The sequence below is a fragment of the Oculina patagonica genome, chromosome 14 (genome assembly GCF_052425735.1).
Source record: "Oculina patagonica isolate OP01 chromosome 14, crgOcupat, whole genome shotgun sequence".
Classification (NCBI taxonomy): domain Eukaryota; kingdom Metazoa; phylum Cnidaria; class Anthozoa; order Scleractinia; family Oculinidae; genus Oculina; species Oculina patagonica.
This window is the reverse complement of record NC_135771.1, coordinates 18972272-18991032: the sequence shown is the minus strand read 5'-3', so window position 1 is coordinate 18991032 and position 18761 is coordinate 18972272. Positions and strand designations below refer to the sequence as shown.

The window sequence follows — 18761 nt, the reverse complement described above, 5'->3', positions numbered from 1 at the left end:
TACCCGTACAAGCTAGGGTAGGGCTTTTCATACATGACTTTGACACTTGCACATAAGGAGGGGCTTAAGTCACGTGACCATTGTGTGCAAGTGTCTAGCTCACACCTCTTTTAGATCGTCTAATTATCGCATCTAATTAAAACAATGGGGTCCACCTCTTAAACGGCCATTCTTAAATTTTCAAGCCTTAACAGTTTTGCCATAAAGGGGGATTTCCCTCGCCAATTATTTTGGCATTACAAGAAGCGTGACCACGTGTTTCTTTTGTGCCAGTGTCAAAGGTCGCACCTCTTTTGACTTCTTGTATAGCGCATTTCCCAAAGCTCAGTGCGCTGAGCTTCACAATTAAAGTCACGAGATGAGACCAGACATAAACATATCAGGCGCCTTTGGCAGGCCGCTATCCGTCCATATATATGATCTCACCCCACCACCCAACCAAGAACTTCGGAAGAAGACCAGACCACAACACCGGGTACTTCGTGCCCCACTCTTTGCGATAAGTGTGCGGGTCTTTAACGTCCCCTGCTAAACATAACGTGGGAGATGCAAGAGATGGGGCCTACGGTTTAACGTCCTTATCCGAGAAGACTAGAATATCTAACCATTTGCAGATGTCATTGAAAAGGCAGCACGTTCTCCTCAGTTATTTTAAGACTCTTGGACCGGTCTGGGACTCAAACCTGAGACCTCCCGCTCGACAGTCCGGTGCTTTCCCAACTGAGCTAACCGTAGAAGTTATCAGATAGGTTATAATAGGTACTAGTGCATCTAAAAATCTAAATATTGAAACAATAGAAATCCACCTCCAAAACAGCTTCGATGGTAATGTGAATTCCTTCCTTCCTTACACGCGCTGAGAATTCTATGGCAGGTCTCCCCTTTGTTGCTGATATAAGGTGAATATAAGATTGAAACAAAAAAAAACCCTCACATTACCCCCGAAATTGTTATCTATTGTTTAAATATTGAGAGTTTTAGATTGGAACATTAAGTTAATAGAAAGGACAAGCACACAAAGACAACAATTGTGTACGATTATTTTGTATTTTACTCAGATAACAAAGTGATTTAGTTGGGTTACAATTGGGATACGGAAGCCGTTAACACAATGTATCGTTCAGATAGCGAAAAAATCCATTCCCCAGTTCAATTCTGTTACCTACACAGCAACACATTTTTTTCACCTTTCTCTATGCGATTTATAGTCATACAAATTCCTTTTTTTTCCGAGATCGTTTGAGGGAGGCAACATCATCTGCAGTCCGCACTCAAAGAGCCTAATTTCATGCCCTGCAAGTCCCGGAAAATTCTTCCACGGATTTCCACATTCCAGTGCTGTAACTCCCGCCACTCAATCTCTGTAAATACTACACAAGCTGGTTTTCGATGCAGTCGTTTGCTCTTTGAATAGCTACGCTGCACCTTTGAGCGGTTTTCACTTGAGTGTCGAACGTAATTCACATTAGCTCTGGTTTTGCATTACTACGCTTCGTAATTGGTTCAAAAATCTTGCGCCACTTTTTCGACCAATCAGGAGTAAAACCAAAACTACACGTGAATCGCTAACGCACGTTCTCCCGCTTTTCGTGCTGGCTACATTAATTTTCTCGGAGATTTGATTGGTTTACTGGATTGCTGCTGTCCTTTATGATTGGCCAGAGTGATAACTTTGTTTTAGATTTTCTACACTCAACTGAAAACAACGCTATATTACAGCACTTTTAAGGTAGCCGATCAGACAGGAACACTGGTTCAGCAAGTCTTGGATGTTTGACCAGGCAGCAGAGTGTTCCTTCATTAAGCGGGCTGCTATCTCCGTTAGTTCTGCGTGTTCGGCTATCATGGGACCATGGAGCTACAAGTCAAGAAAAGAAAACTTCATCAGATCTCATTTAGCTGCAAGTCGGGATTGCAAATAAAATATTGAAAGCACATTTGCCACCAAATCAACGGTAGGGATCTGGTCCTGTATGGGGTTTCAGATTAACTAGTCCCCAGTAGCCTGTGTTCAGGCTCTCGTCATGAAAAAAATATATATATTTCCTGGGGAGAGTGGATGGCTGTACACTCGCCATTCTCGTCCTCAGAGCTGCTTTCAAACGCACGCAACATTTCGACACCTATCCCATCATTGTTGCGCACAGCATGTTGCAATCGTTTGCCCACCCTGTTGCAACATGTTGGATCGAGTTTGAAAATGGTCAAGTTATTCTCCCAACACCCCGCAACATTTATGGATGCTATTTACCTTGAGAAAGAGCCCCAGTAAAGCCTCTGTGAACTCAAAGTCTCGCCGTGAATGTAACTGACGCTCCATAAACAACATGAACAGTTCGAGAAGCTTGACATCTCCCCCAGCTGACGGACCGAGAGAGCGGATTTCTGCGTCAATGGATGACGGTCCCATTGATTTGAGGCGCTCCATAAGAGGTTCATCTACAAAGTAAATGAGAAAAAAAACAGTACTGTTTACTCAGTGACAAAAATTATCGGGAAAAGCAATTCAGAATTTTGCCAACAGAAGTCGAACCCTGCCTCATCCCCAGGCGCCGATCGGCCGAATGGTTAAGGCGGGAAAACAGGGTGCGCGGCGATGGATGGTCCGTATCAGGCCCCGAACGCCAAGGGAACCGTGCAAGTCAGTCCCACAAAGCCAAGCGAACCGTGCAACGACCAAGGAGGAGGACGCCTGGGGACGAGGCAGAGTCGAACCTATAACCTTCCGCGCAACAGTCGGACGCTCTACCAATGAGCTACAGGAGACTCGTGGGAGCTAGGCCAGACAACTAGGTTTGAATGTAACAAACTGCCCGCATGCTGTTAGGATTAGTTTCGTCGATATTTAAAATGTGTGTGGAAAGAAATTATGGCATATGCTAAGCTACTAGGTAGAAACATAATAAGAAAGAGATACATGATTTGGAATCATACACGTGATTGAAAAATGATTTTGTTACTAGTTCCAACTACCGTTGTAAAAAATTCTTTTTTTATTTATTCTTAAAAGAATCCCAAACAAACAACTAAGAACAGCGTTCAATATTAAACAGAAACATGAAAAATTCACCCTCATCGTTCCACGTTCTCCAAAATACGAAAGATTTGGTCATTTCAAGTTGCTGTTTTGCAGACGACGGCTAAGAAATGCACAAAAATGTATAATGCGCGTGCAAAAATATTGTACTGCTCATTAAATTGTTTGGCGACGTTCTCGAGGGTTGGTTAACCCCCTATTTATTTAAGGCCACCTACGGAGTACAGAATTAAACAAAGATTTTTCAAGTCACCTATTAGCTCTATGCTGATCAGTTATATCGACCTTTGTAACGGACATAGTCCAATAGCAACCCTCTTTGTGTCACGCAACTGAACGCTCCCAAAGACGCGACGTTTCGTGAGAAAAAACAGAGCCAGGACCAGACTTGCAAAGGACCTAACTGCTAAACCTTCGCCGTTACATGGGGGGGGCGCCCCAAAAAAAAAAAAAAAAATTTTTCTTTTTAAAAAAAAAAAAATTAAATAAAAAAAAAAAAAAAAAAATATTAAAAACACCCCCCCCACCCCCCCCCCAACCTCACAAAAAAAGGTGGCCAGGCCTACAACTCTTCAAAAAGCTGGCTACGCCCCTGCATGGTGTTATATGCAAGTATTACGTTGCTATTTACAGATTGGAAAACCAAAGTCTTATTCTATTACAAAGGCCAGCTACTCACAGTTTTCCGAACTCGCACATTCCTTTAAACTCTTTTGAAATTCCGAGTCTGGTTGAAGCTGTTTCATGTCCAGTATTTTAGATTTGACTTCCTGTGAAAACATGGTAACGTTAATGACCCACAACTGCCGGGGATTATCACCGGTTTCTTACTATGGCATGAAGCAGACTAGGAGTATTTCTACTCCCCTCTGGATGGGATGCTAGTCTATCGCAGGGTAGCCCAAGCAATAAATTCATTCCGGACCCATTTTAACACCTGGGTGGAGAGAGGCACTATGAGAGTAAAGTGTCTTGTCCAAGAACACAACAACGTGACCCCGACCAGGGCATGAACCCGAACTACTCGATTCAGAGTCCAATGCACAAGCCACTCGGCCACAGCGTGGAAAGCATGTTGTTAGGCGCGTGGAGGCATGTTAACCCATGTTTTCCCGTGAAAGCATGTTGTAACATAAGCGGACCCATCTGTGCGTCCTACAGTAAGTGAAAGGCCTATAAACAGGGGTCATCCGTGACACCAAACAGACGGTCCCCAAATAGACCCTCAATCGTGATACACCCCCAACACCGCCCACGATCTCTTTATTACCCAAATATATGGAATTCATTTTTAGTAATCAATTTTGGCAAAGGCCACATAAAAACTAGACTTGCACCAAGTAAAAGTCTACATAAAAACATTTGATCCTTTATCGCAATGAGAACAAATTATCAGAGAGATAAATAGCTTATTGACTAGTAGGATAACTCACCGTATCATCCGGTTGATCGCCTTCAGTTTGGAGGAATTTTGGAACCAGTTCTTGTGTAGTTGGTAGAAAGAATGGAGCGGCTTTTGGCGCCTTGGGAGGCTCCTTTGGTTTGTTACGTTTCTGAAAATGAAATCATAGTTATCGTGGTTATTAGCCATATACATCAGTTTTTCAACGTCAAGCTAGCATCCAAAACCAAAGAAATTACATCTAGCCAATCACAAAACCGCAGGTAACGCAATGAAACCATCAGAACTCCAAGCAAAAACGTGACATCGGCGCAAAGCGCGGGAAAACGGGCAACCGAGTCGCTAGTGGTTTTCATTTTGTTTCTGATTGGTTGAGAAAACAGCACGTTAGCTCTGATTGGTCACAGCGCCTGAAACGTGTTATTATGAACAATTGCAGAGTTCAACAAATTTCTTTCGCCGGTCGAGCGAAGAATGCTGTTAACATAAAATACCTAGGACCTAGAAACAGTTTTATATACAATACCCACTTGCCTAAAACCACAAAAATCACAAAATGTTGATTGTCAGATGTGCTAGTGAAGGTTCTACTCTTCTCACAGGCATCTTATGTAGCGCTAGCCACGGGGGGGGGGGGGGGGGGAGGAAGAAAAGCGGCTAGAGAGTTGAATTACCTTTATAAAGCTCTAAGCTTGTGAGATGTCGCCATCTTGATTGTGGGAGCAGAGATAATGTGACCAGTTCATCTGACAGTTGATCAGGACTCTTATAACTTGCAGTGTTGACGGCAGCAGCAGGTTTATCTTCTCCGGCTGTAGTCAAAGCTTCCCTGACGTCGCCAAATTCTGTAGAATATTAAAACATTTTTCACGTATTACGTACAAGCTAATGCATCCTTTTTCTTTGTCAGCCAAAAAAAAAAATATAAAAATATCTGAGACGTTTTGCGAAAAAATAATGTATTTCGTGTTTCAACACTATTTTAATAGCCAAAATAATACCCCAGAAAGCTCTTTTCCACCATATTGAATGCGATAAAGGAGCAATTGGGAAACTGGGCACTTACTGACTCGCGACGTCCGCCCAGTATGGGACACATATAATAACTGTAATATGTCAAAGAGTAACTAAGGGTTTGCAACAGTTAAATTTTAATTCTAGTGGGTTCTATGTGGCGCGGGGGGTGGGGGCGGCCAAACAGACGATGAATAGCAATGGCCCCAGTAACGGTCACACAAGAAACTGCAAGATGAGACTCGCCCCAGTTGTCTTCTCGTTTCTAAAGATGCGAATTCCTCGGACATTTTATAAAAATATATAACAAACAAATTGCAGCATAAAAAGTGCTTTGTTCAGAATTTTATTCACTTGTTACAAAACTTTGGAAAACTCACTCGTTCCTGCGCTTACTCGCGTAAACTATTATACAATTCTAGCCAAAACACGGCACAATCTTGCCTCCGTCTCAAGGCGCACGACCTAATCACGTGCGAGCCCAACAATTCTGAAGCGCGTCACGTGGTTCGCAGTTGTCCAATCAAAAAGGGGCCCTTTATTTGAGGGATGCAACAATACGATTTGCCTTACAAATTTTGCTCCCTTTTTCAGTTTTCGGACACAAATAAAAAAATTGCCATATCTTAGAAAAAAAAATCTTATCTTGACAGTTCACTTCATAGTAAAAGAAAAAGCAAGACTTTTGAATAAATTCTTGAAAATTGACCTCAAACTAAACCAAGAAGATCTTTTCGGAGTGTACGCTTACAAACTTTTTCACAAATATTTGAATGTGTTCAGGAGCTCTGCTCGAAGGTGCCAGAGGCTGAATTTAGCTCCGTTAATTTTAACAAAGCCTGTGTTCATCTCTAACTCCTCACAAATCGCATTTCGACGATAAACTACCCTTTGATTCTGCAGAAACTTGTTAAGCACGGCGTTCGCGCGAAGGTTGTTTTCTGGCGAAATATCTTCCTCTAGATCATGAACAACAGTTGGAGGCGACGAAAAACGGGCAGAGATCAAATTAGGTTGAGATGGATTCTCTTGGGTCAAAGCTTGATCACAAATGTCAATGATCCACGGATCAACTTCCAATTGCGAGTCAACCATTACAATGGCCGTCGCTTCTTGCTTTGACTGCGTGGATTTTTCAGGTACTTGAACGATCACATCGGAAGGAATACATCCGGGAGGAAGGCAAATAGGAACTAGAGTTGGGCGAGCTTCGCGAGGTGCAGTAGGTGAAAATCTGTTAGAACAATCAGACTCGAGTTCTTCATCATCTCTGAGGTTGTGGACAAACGACGAAGATTTGTGTCGTTGCCCTCTTAGTCGGCTACAGATCTGCTTGGGAGAAAGAGCAGCTGAGCGCTTTTCCTGAGAGGAAGACGCCATATCAGCGTTAGCAGCATCCGGCGTGTCATCAAACCATTGACAACGTTTCCGCAGCGCTCCTTCGGATACCAGTCCCTCGTGGAGCCCTGACTGAACTGATGGCGAATCTAATTCTGCTGTGATTGTCTCCAGTTCGTCATGTAGAGCCAACAGCGTGTCAATTTGGTCGTCATTGCTGTGAGCTTCGCTGCCATTGTACGATGAAGAATTCTTTGAAATTTCATGTTCTGCTGCAGCACATGAATTTTTATCCTCCCATGCAACAGATGGTTGGATTTTATGCCTACCCACGTTTGCCATGACTTGTTGTTAAAGCAGCAGTGGCAATGATTTCAAATGAGCAGTTTCCTTTTAAAACAGTCTGTTTTGAACAGTTTGTTTTGAACAGTTTGTTTTGAACTAGCTTTCATGTAATTACTGTTAAAAACAAAAACAGATTAATTTTTCAAATCCTGTCTTAAGAAACTTACAAATTGTATTAATTCATTATCTGATTGGATATGAATTTTATTTGCATTCCATCCATTCGCTTAAATTTCACTTTACTGACCCAAATCAGTTTATATTTTCTCGCGTGAAAATGAAGATAACACGCATAATGTTTTTACCGTGCAAAGTTTTATGGTTATGATGGAAGTTGGATGATTTTTCACAGGTCCATATCTCATGGAATATTTCTACTGTGGAGCAGATAATTCAAAACCAGATGTGACGTTTTTAAGTTATTAATAGCAGTTAATTTACGGGTCGATCGTAGCCGCTATAAACAAATTAAATAAAGGGTTAATTTAGCGTTTGCCATCATAATTAGGAGATAAACAACCATTCAGTTAATTAACACTAACGACATCTAATTACAGTTAATTACAGAACTAATTAGGGTCAGGGAAAAACACTCAATGACGTCATTGGTCTGACTGACGTCATTTGACCATCAGAAAACAACATGCCAAATAATTACTGCGAAATTCAAAGAACCTGAAAAATTAGACACGTTCCTTTCGCGGCAAAGAAAACTAGCGTACTCATTATCAAAACGTTTGTTGGTAGACTTCTAATCCTTAAGGTTGAAGATGTAAGGTGGTAACAGTTTTTTTCGTGAGCCGTGAATTGACTTATTTATGATATTTCTGATTTAAAGTTAAATAAATGGGAAATGATTTTTTTTTTCAGCGAACCCCTGAACATAACTTTCACAACCACCTATTTTTCAACAAATCGACAAGATTTTATCCGAACCCACTACTGCAAACGAAGGTATTTGTTTCAGCCAATTTAGACAAGAAAACAGTGCGAATTTATTGTGAGTTCGTTGGGCAGAACGCAGCGTATCAAAAATGCCCAAGAACGAGTATGAAAATTCCAGCGTTATTGCGAGATTCGCGCGCGAGGTTAGCGACTTTACTTATACGCGCTTGGCGTATCGATATCTCGAGAGATTGAAAATATAGAGGATTTTTGGCAGATGGTTGAATTCAACCGCGAAATCCACATGAAATTTACTCGGGGGTTGCCCAAGTATAACAAAGTAATTTCCTCGGCTCCCTGATTTTGCGCAGTTTTACAACTCGTTCAAAGTGATCATAAACCAGCACATGAAAGAATCGGTGGATTTTAACTAATGAAAGCAGTTTATAATATCTTCGCCCCCTCCCCAATCCCACCCCCACAGGCACGATTCCCCCAATGCCCCCCTTCCGTCGCTCTCTTCCTAAACTCATTCCCTTCTAGCGTTGATGTTTAACCGAATTTATGTTCTGTACTATGTGTACTTCGCAATATAAGTTGTCCGTACACGAATAGGTAAAACGACAACAACCGTCAAAATAGAAGTATCTTAAATTTTTAATTCTCAAATATTGGAAAATTCATTTTTGACAGAAATCGTTTCATATCAACAGTATCACTATACTATTGCGACATATTTGCACGCCGTACATAAACCCACAGAAAGGGAATAATGGCATTAACTCCCCCCCCCCCCCCTCACAACCCCAACCCCCCTTTATACGTTAAAAGTTAACATCTCTTTTGTTTTAGGTGACAAAATTTTACTGCAACTAATTAATTAGTACGGGAAAACAACAAAGTCAAACGCAAAATGATTTGGCACTGGCAAACTTAGAGGATTGCATCTCGCAACACTCGTAGTTAGCTATAGCACGAGTCACAACATGAACAGAGCTGATTTCGTTGCATCGTTTAATGAAGTATCCGACGAGGGACGCGCTTTGTCATCTCACTCTGGTACTTCCCAAACTGTTTTTGACGATCATTCTGAGGAAAATGATAATCTTTCGGCGCGCAATGAAGAATTACAACATTTACCCGAGAAACAAACAGAGAGCGTAAAACACAAATCCCGAGCTGGATTTTTCAGTCGTCTGCGAAGGAAACTTGGTTTGCGCTCAGACGAGTTAACAGAAACGCTGTCGAGCTCGTCTGTGAGAGCAAATCACTTCGGCGATTTGGAAGTTACAAAAAAGATAAGAGCGCCGCACTATCAATGTGTCCCAAATCCTCCAGGTTGTATACCAACCGAAGTAATGATGAAAGCGGGAAGTGAATACGAAGCGTTTTGCTTCGATCCATTACACCGCAGTGGATTGGGGGAAGAGCAAACAGATGGCGGAGCCAACCACATCAAAGAGTCAACATGGCAACATGGCCGCCGAAATGAGAACAAAAACATCCAAGGGAATGCAAACCTTCTGTCAAATGTGAAATTTTGTGAAGGCAGCAAACCAACCAAGGTTTTGTATAATAACTGGATTGGTCCAGACCTTGAAGAATTTAATAATATTAAATGATAATAATTACACTATTTTTTTCCATTTTTCTTTCATGAAATCGTTAAAATCGGTAAATTAAGCTGTTGGTAAAAATACGTAGCCTTAACCACAGGCAGCCCAGGCTCTGGCTTCGTTAATAATTTGCAACGGTCGTTGTCGGTTCGACTCAAGCGATCGAAAAATATACTCCATAAATCGATGAATTTGAGATCTTTCGTTTCTTAATTTCAATAAACTGTAAGACAGATAAATAAAGATCACTTACCTATTGTCGATTGTGCGTTATTGTGTGATTTGGTGGGGTTTTTCTTTGGTATTAGTAGAGGGCGTCAGCGGCAAGTGAGGAATAAACGTCCCAAAACCCCATAAAATCACACAATAACACACAATCGACAATAGGTAAGTGATCTTTATTTATCTGGCTTACAGTTTATTGAAATTAAGGAACGAAAGATCTCAAATTCATCGATTTATGGAGGATATTTTTCGATCGCTGGAGTCGAACCGACAACGAACGTTGCAAATTATTAACGAAGCCAGAGCCTGGGCTGCCTGTGGTTAAGACTCCGTATTTTTACCAACAGCTTAATTTAGCAATTTTAGCGATTTCATGAAAAAAAAAAATGAAAATTAACTAAGCCAGAGCCTGGGCTGCCTGTGCCTTAACCACAATAGTGACCATGTTGGTGGTTTTTTTCTGGAATAATTTTTCTGGATTTTCCCAGGATTCGTGTAGATCATCGAAGACTCAAGGCGCGTTAGAATTGGTGGTTTTCATTAGTGTTACAAAATTGTTATTTGTTTTTATGAAAACATCAGAAAACTGTGAGATTATCGAGTAGGCAGAAATAAATGTTTTGTCAAAATTATAGCTCTGTAACGTTTTTCACAACCGAGTTATTGCAAAAATAATTTTTGATAAAGTTGCAGTATTTAGCATGCAGTCGCCATGTTTGTGTCCCTCTTTGGGGCACAAATATGGCAAGTAAAGTAGAATCTACGTTAATATTATTCACTTTCACTTAAAATTATTTTTTATATCACTTCTAAATTATCATCACGTCTGAAATAAAAATAAAAAATATCCTTTTTGTGACAGTTAGAAACAAGTTCATCCGGGACATCACAAATTTCAAAATGCTTTATATTCTAAACAAAGCAATGAATAGATACCCCCTGGGTGGGGTAGGCTTTGGTAGATTGTGCTAGCATAATTTTTGGCATAATTGGAGCTAAAAAGCATAATTTGTGAAACGAGCACTGCCACGGCATAATTAGCAATTTTTAGCACTTTTTGGAGCATAAATTCATACAATTTAGTAAATATGGTGTACTTTCTAAAGAAATAAATGAAATTTAGGTAGTTTGTTCTTGCAATGCGTGTTTTAGCTATACAATTGTGATTGTTAAGTCGTTGGAGGCATTTTACAAACGGTTCAGAGATGCGAGCAGCTAATTTGGACAGCTGACGGCCGTGACAAACTGCCATAAAAAACAAATAAATTTACAACAACAGTTTATTTGAAAAACATCATAATTTGGTGTCGTTATTGCGCACCTCTATGTACAGAATCGACGTCATTTTGTGATCATAATTTCGGAAATCAGAAGCATAATTTGGGAATTCTGGCATAATTTTTGCATAATTTGGCAAAATTTTGAGCACTGCTAGTAGCATAACATGCCACTTTTAGGAGCACAATCTACCAAAGCCTAGGGTGGGGCGTTGAAAAAATAGATCAATTTCCAGGACTTGGCAGAAACTCCAGGAATTCACAGAATTTCCAGGACCAGTACAAACCACGTGTTTATCAAGCAGCATTTCGTTAGGTTGCAAAAACAGTTTGCCAGTATCCAGTTTTTAAAAAACCTGACAAACGCGCCGACAGCCATTGTTCACGTCATGTTACACGCATAATCGGTCCCCTCGTCTTACCTTTGTCAAGCCCTGTTCCTGTACCAGGGAGTCGTTCAACAGTTGGCTGATAATCCGCAGGAAGTGGAATTAATGATACATCATCGTACAGTGTTTTATTGGACCTGCCGTGTAACAAGAAAAACACATTGGTGATATTTCAGCAAAAAAATATATCTCAAACACAAGAGACAGTGTTTTGTCACATTTCCAAATACCCAGAAGGGAATTGAAAATACGACGCGTCGTGGAGAAGTTTGGAAGAAATTCGACGTGTTTGGAAAAGCAAAGAAAATCATAACCGTGATGGTGGTTTAGATATCTGATATTAGTTAGCATAGATTTTTTAGATTTGATTTCTGTTTCTCATTAGAACTATTAGTTTGAGTTTCGATTGAGAAAATATATAAAACACTCGAGAGTGTTTCGACACATTTCCAAATACCTCGAAATTCGTCAAAAATACTGTGCTGCGCGTGGTATTTTTAACTCTCTTTTTCGTGTTTTAAGTGTTTTGACCTGTTACTTCAAAGTAGTATCTCGAGACATACATGTCTCTGAGTTACTTTCAGTTGCCATTTTCTTTACCCACCAGGCATCGGTTGATGGAAAACGCTATCCACCGGATAAATCACCATCCAGTGGATAAGTGTTGGCAAAACAAACTATGCTCTTATATGTGGTTTATTACCGGAGCCTGGGGTATTCCATAAACTGCTAAGCAAGGCATACATTAGCTAAAATAAAGCCGCCACACTAAAATCTGGCAATGGACCTCATTAGAGGACTATTTTCAGGTGGGGAGGGGTACTATTCTCGGAATTTTACAGAATGTTACTTACCATAAATACACGCCAAGATCGTCTACATGTGTAGTGACGAGAAAGTCTGCTATTGGAGAAATGGCCAAACTGGTCACTGGTGACTCCACTAGAAAACAATCTATAAGTCTGGACAAACAACGGCATTGATATTAGAGTGAGCGTTATCTGCTTTATCACGACATATTAAGACGGATTCCGCTGAAAGTTCAAGCAATAAGTGCAAAAATTAATTACAAAAATTCTACTTATAGCACGGTAGCATGGTAGCATTTTATATACTATTTGAAACATCTCACCGTAATCCATTTTTCTAAGTGACCCTACGATTAAATTCTTAAGCATTCTCGAAGAAGGTAATGTCAAACCTTGTAAAAATGCTTAAAACGCGCGTTATTTTGTTTTAAACTGACGTGAAATGTCCGTTTTAATTGAAATATGGATGACTTCAAATCCATTTTGCTCTCGCGGGGTCAGCTTGAGTGGTAAAGTTTCCATAAGTTTTTGTTAGCTGTACTCAAACTGTTGCCATGCTACGAGTTCTCTTTGGTAACTTAATTTTTGCCTTTATTGCTCGAATGGTGAGCGGAAACCATCTTTATTCCTTTGTTTCACGTAGAACATTAGAATCCTGTCGCGGACTCAGATTTTTTCTTTGTCCCACGCTCGTGACAAAAATGTATCATTTATTCACCGAGCTAAAAATATACCATCTTGTATTATTTATTATGCACATAATGCTTTTGACATTGTTGATTCTAGCAGTATGCAGGACGCGTGTCATATACATATAAACCTAATAAATAGCCCAGCTCACCAGGAGTATCTCGTATCTTAGTGGTTAGAGCGCCCAATCGGTATCTGGGAGGTTTGAATTCTGTCGGCGGGGACGCTCGCGACAAAGGAACATTTCATCTTTATAATATTTAGTCATGTTCAAAAACATATGTTACGAAATAGTGTTTACATTAAGTCAAACAGTGAAACCTCGTTAAACCACCGTTGGACCATAAAAATGTTGCCGTATTAACGGGTAGATTCAAATTATGATAATGGTACTAATCCCTTATAAATGATGTCCTCAAAGGTATAATTAAATTTTGATCCCGACTCCTGCTTGCACCACAGAGAACACAGCTGAAGCATTTTATCTAACAATTGTTTCATGCTGTAGCGTACACTTTAAAAACAATAGAGTGTTTCTGTCGAGGAACTATCGGCTGATAGTTGCCCCGCGGAAATTTGATGTTTTTAAAACTAATATTAGCCCGAGAAACTTCGCTTCTCGGGCTAATATGCTAGTTTTAAGAACATAAAATTTCCAAGGGGCGACTATCAGACCGATAGTTCCATGACAGAAACACTCTATTGTTTTAATGGTGCACGCGTGAAGTTTGGAGAGCAGAAAAAAGCGTAAGAGTTGCTACAGGGGGTTAAAAGAAGGAACTCTAGCTTCTTGAGTGCTCTCCAAACTTCCCAAGTGCATCAATGACTCGATAGTGCACAGCTGAAAGCACAAACTAATTGTTGTAAAACATTGCCGGTGGAAAAAAATTCGCGCGAGAGAAAAAAAAATTCGGGGGAAGTGATTTGCTCACGCTATCAGCGTGCGCTATTGCATTTTGTGCACGCTTACGTATACTGAACTTAATTGTGCGGCCCTGCTAGCTATGTTATAATGTAAATTAACAGAATTTTATTAATCTTTCTTCAGGGGAGTTACCTCATCAGACATTTTGAGTTGTCCTATAGCACTTTGTTCACTTATTAAAGACAACTAAGGCTTGTAGTTGGTCGTATTAACAAAGCGGTCATATAACTGGCTTTACATAGGAAATTGACTAAGATTTTGTTCTGAACTGATAAAATAAAGTGACGGTATTAACCAAGTGGCATATTAACCAGCCTGTCGTAAGGAGGGGTTCCACTGAATAAACTCTCAAACTACAGAGTCAATAATTCCCCTTTCACATTATATTACCGTCACTTATTAACGTACAACTAACAGAGTGACTTCCTTACCTGGCGGCTGGTAGATTCCAGGTCCTCACACTCGAATCCATCGACGACGTGATTAGCCAGCGGGAGTCTGGGCTAAAGGTCTGAATAACAAAACGGAATTAGCAATAATTACCACGCTTGTTATCACGGGAGAACTGCTAGAACTGTAGTTAAGCTTCTGACAGCAAAACTCTGATTTTATTTGCCTGAAACTAGTGGAATAAGCTTGTAGGGTTTGCCTTTTGGGTGGCCGAGCTGAATGAAAAAATAGGGAGTTGGGGAGAGCTGCAAATAACTTGCTTTTGAACTCGCTTTGAAGCTTAATTAGCGAGGAAACTGGGTCAAAGACCAAAAAGAAAACTTTTAAGACGGAATCCATTGAAATCGAGTAATATTAATTTGAGTTGGACAAAAATCAAGTACCAAAATAACGTAAATCCTATTGCGTCATTTTCTACCCTTTTTTAAAAGCTAAAGATTTAAGTAATTATATGTGATAACACCAACAACAATTTCTTATCAGAGCCTGAGAAAATGAATTTCAAAGTTCACAAGAACCGTGTAAACTATAGGTAAAATCTAAAGTGTAGCTTTTTTGTTGGAACTTCGAAATTTGTTTTCGATGTTTGGTGTTGTTAGAAGTGATTTCTTTTGAAACGATATTTGAAACAGTAACACAGAAGTTTGCAATTCCGTCTTAACAGTTTTGTGATTGTGAAACCACTACTTAGGGATAACCGCAGACACGAAAGTGAATTTGGAATTTTGCATCAACAAACGAGACGAGACTCGCCCCAGTTTTCTCCTCGTTTCTAAAGTGGCAAATGGACTAAAGTTACAACGACTTTAGCCTTAGGTTACCGCGCCTGGCTTAGTAACCTTACATTATTTGTATACATTATTTGTATTACGAAATGTTAGTCAACTTCATGTATAACCATAATTTTGTATTATCACTTATTACTCTTGGCAATAACGTTGAAGAACGTGTCACACACTTATAAATTTCTCGGAGTACATATAAGAAATGACCTTAGATGGCACAATCAAATTGATTACATCTTCAAGAAGGCCTCAAAGCGCCTTTTCTCGTTGCGAATATTAAGAAAAACAGTAGAAGCTAGAAGTCTGATCCTTTAAGTGTACTTAACTACGATATGACCTCTTTTTTAGAGTACAGTGCACAGGTGTGGCAGGATATACCATCTTTCCTCTCTGACAAGCTAGAATTGGTCCAGAAAAGGGCCCTGCTTATAATATATCCATTCCTTAGCTATGCAGATGTCCTTACTTTTGCCCAGCTCACAAGCCTCGTAACGAGGAGGAAGCAGCTATGCACTATGCACTAGGTACCAGTCCCTACATATGACTTGTTAGTAATTCACTATACGTGTCTTATCTTTCACTTACCATGTCAGTTATCCTGTTTGTATGTCCACGGAATATTCTAACAATTCGTCGCATATCTATATCTACAACATGGATTTCGAAATCGTCCAAAGCAACGGCAAGCAAGGAACTGCGAAAACACAACAAAAATAGGCAAAAGATTTAAATTGGAAATTCCAAATTTCCTTGACCCACGACTCTTACATTAACTTTCTGTTTCCATTACTAGCCTACATGATTAATTCAATTTTAATATCATACCATTTTATGTTTGGCAAAAATTCTGGAGTAATGCCGCCTTCTTTTACTTAGTACATTCATTTTCACCGCTTCGTATGAGACGGAGGAAACTGAAGTTTAACTCAAATTTCATGATTTTTATTTGGATGCTTAATCGAGCAAATATGACATTAAGATTTTGCAGTCGCGGAAGAACGTGTCTCGTTTTGGGCAAATCTTAATTGGGCCACTAAAAGGGTTTCCCATTCCTATTATCCAATCAAGTGTCATTCCAGCATGACGAAATAAAGATACATCATGTTGCCAACAACAACAACAACAACAACAACAAGCTTTATTTGCATGACTGTAAATTTGTTACAATATTGCAAAAGCGTAAACTTATTTAGTAATAATAATAATAAAAATAATAAAATAATAATATATAGTAAAAAAACAAAAATGATTCATATAAAATTAATTACATTGATAGTATTTTGTTACGTAAATCAAAACAAGATGATATAAATTTAATCAATTGCATGGTCACAAAATGCCAAGAAACGTCGACAATGAAAATCGCAGGCTCAGACAATTTCCAGGAGACAGAATTTCGCCCAGTTTTCGAGGGAGTGATGTACTGTGTCGCAACAATGTAATAAGACGCAGCCCAGTTACAGTTAAGTGCGGGAAATAACTTGTAAGTAGCCCAGGTCATACCTTTCTCTGTGTAATAAGATTTGTGTGATGGGAACTTCAAACGTCAACGTCTGAAGTAGTTTTCGAGCTTTAAAATTCCAGAACTGAAAGAAAAAAAAGTGAATCGCAAATTAGGTATAATACATTTGCACATACAGAACTGCGATGCCCGCCTTGCGATCACCTCGTAAAACGTTTCTTTTTGGCCCAAAGAAGTTCAGTTGGTTATACAGTCTTATCCCTATTGAGCGGCCAGTTATCGAAGTCCCGAAATTACTGCCAGTATAATACTGCAAATAAAACCCTTATTTAGCGGGCACCTCTCTACGTCCAGGTGTAAAAATGGGTACCTGCGAATTAATGCTGGGGGGGGGGGGGAACCCTGCGATAGACTAGCATCCCATCCAGGTGGAAATGGAATAATCCTAGTTGCTTCGTGTTATTGAAACCGTGATAAGCTCCAGCCTTATGGGCCACCAGGCTCAAACACAGACTTAACTTTATTTTACTGTACGTAGTATGACCTGCTCCTAGTACGGCTATCTTGAGGTAACGTACATAAAACCAGAAACAAACAAAAGTAGGTCAGGTTAGATGCTCCTATATAGGGTAGATTATCTCAAAACAAAACGCGCTTAACACAATAACAAAACTGATATTCGTTGTTTTACTGGCTGCTTATGCCATTTCAGCAAATTTAGTTGCACGTGATTCTCTTCATAAAACACTAACTATGATGTACCTTTAGATGACAATCTGCGCCCGCAGTAATGACTTGTTGATTGATGTTGTCAATAGCCAGGCCCCTCACGTGACCATTATGAGCTGAAATCAAAATGAGTAGAATATATGCGCGGGAAAATAACGATAATGCATTACCTACGATATAGCCAATTTTATTAACATTGCCAACATTTAACACTAAAATTCTGTTTTGTTCCCCAAGAATCTCAAATACAACGTTGACATTCGAGGGTGGGCTTATAGCGGGGGGGGGGGGGGGGCAAATATCGGGGAGGGGAGGGGGCTTATAAGTGGAACTCAAAAAAACGTTTTAAAACGGCAGTGTTGATCGAAATACGTTTTTAAGTTACAAAAAGTCATAATAAACCAACATTTAGCCATGTTCAGTACTGTTATCCAGCAGAACGGGGCTTATATCTGGGGGGGGGGGGCTGATAACCTGGAGTATTGTTTTGTTTCCAGGTAGATAGGCCTATAACCAGGGGGGTCTTTAAGCGGGGGGAGGGGGCTTATAACTGGACTTTTTCGGTATACAATACGTCATTTCTTTACACTGTCAACATTATTGCAATAGTTAGGTATTTAGGGTTAAGCGTGGGTGTTACGAAAATTGACTTGCCGTTTATTTATCGGTGTAAGTGAAGTGTTCAAAAGTCAACATCGTGAGACAAACCAGTTTTTTTGCTGTTATCAGCGATCTTGAGTTTTGTCTGGGAACAATTTACAATGCTCTTCAACGATCCTCGAAACAGTAGGTTACCAACGATTTGCCATACCGGGTTGATCCACAAAAATTTTATGCACCAAGGAAGAAAAAAAGGAAACGTTGTAACGTCTACTAACCTTTTGGTGTCCCCAGACATCCCCTGTGAATCCCTGATTGAATGTTAAACATATCCACGTGACCATGGGCGTCACCAGTGATGGCAAAGTTCCCACAAGAACTCATGGCTGTAGTCTGTGGATCAAATCGTGACAGTGTACATGACGTGTATAATTATCTTTCACGTTAGCGAAGCGCGCGAGTGACGTCACGACTCAGACAAGACTCAGACAAACAAACAAACTGAAATGGCGGACGATATTCCTAAAACACTTTCTAAGACAGCCGGTGTATCTAAAACATTTTAATAAAACGGAAACTTCGCCTTGATTCCTTTTATTTCTCTCAGAATACGCTGATGTTTTCTGAGCCTCGTGGGGGTATATTTATTTGCATTCTATTTTTAGACCTCGCACGCTTCGCTATTCATCACAGGGCGACTAGTACTAAAGTTTGACATTGGTACCTGGTCTGTATCAAACTCGCCCCACTTATTTAATTTTTTATGAGCGAGCACCTTCACCA

General features: G+C 40.0%; 1 protein-coding gene across 1 annotated transcript in view; it reads right to left on the bottom strand.

The window, feature by feature from the left end:
- Nucleotides 1-1028: 1028 nt before the first annotated feature.
- LOC144638774 (WD repeat-containing protein 36-like) overlaps nucleotides 1029-18761 on the bottom strand; it is a 34849-nt gene continuing 17116 nt past the window's right edge. The window contains exons 13-24 of the mRNA XM_078498033.1: nucleotides 18257-18371; nucleotides 17412-17494; nucleotides 16691-16773; nucleotides 15773-15881; nucleotides 14384-14463; nucleotides 12383-12490; nucleotides 11562-11665; nucleotides 5117-5284; nucleotides 4471-4592; nucleotides 3717-3807; nucleotides 2252-2439; nucleotides 1029-1858 (exon numbers count right to left, since the gene is read on the bottom strand). Of these exons, the coding sequence (XP_078354159.1) occupies nucleotides 1709-1858; nucleotides 2252-2439; nucleotides 3717-3807; nucleotides 4471-4592; nucleotides 5117-5284; nucleotides 11562-11665; nucleotides 12383-12490; nucleotides 14384-14463; nucleotides 15773-15881; nucleotides 16691-16773; nucleotides 17412-17494; nucleotides 18257-18371 (1401 nt within the window). The 3' untranslated portion in view covers nucleotides 1029-1708. The remainder of the gene's footprint in view (nucleotides 1859-2251; nucleotides 2440-3716; nucleotides 3808-4470; nucleotides 4593-5116; nucleotides 5285-11561; nucleotides 11666-12382; nucleotides 12491-14383; nucleotides 14464-15772; nucleotides 15882-16690; nucleotides 16774-17411; nucleotides 17495-18256; nucleotides 18372-18761) is intronic.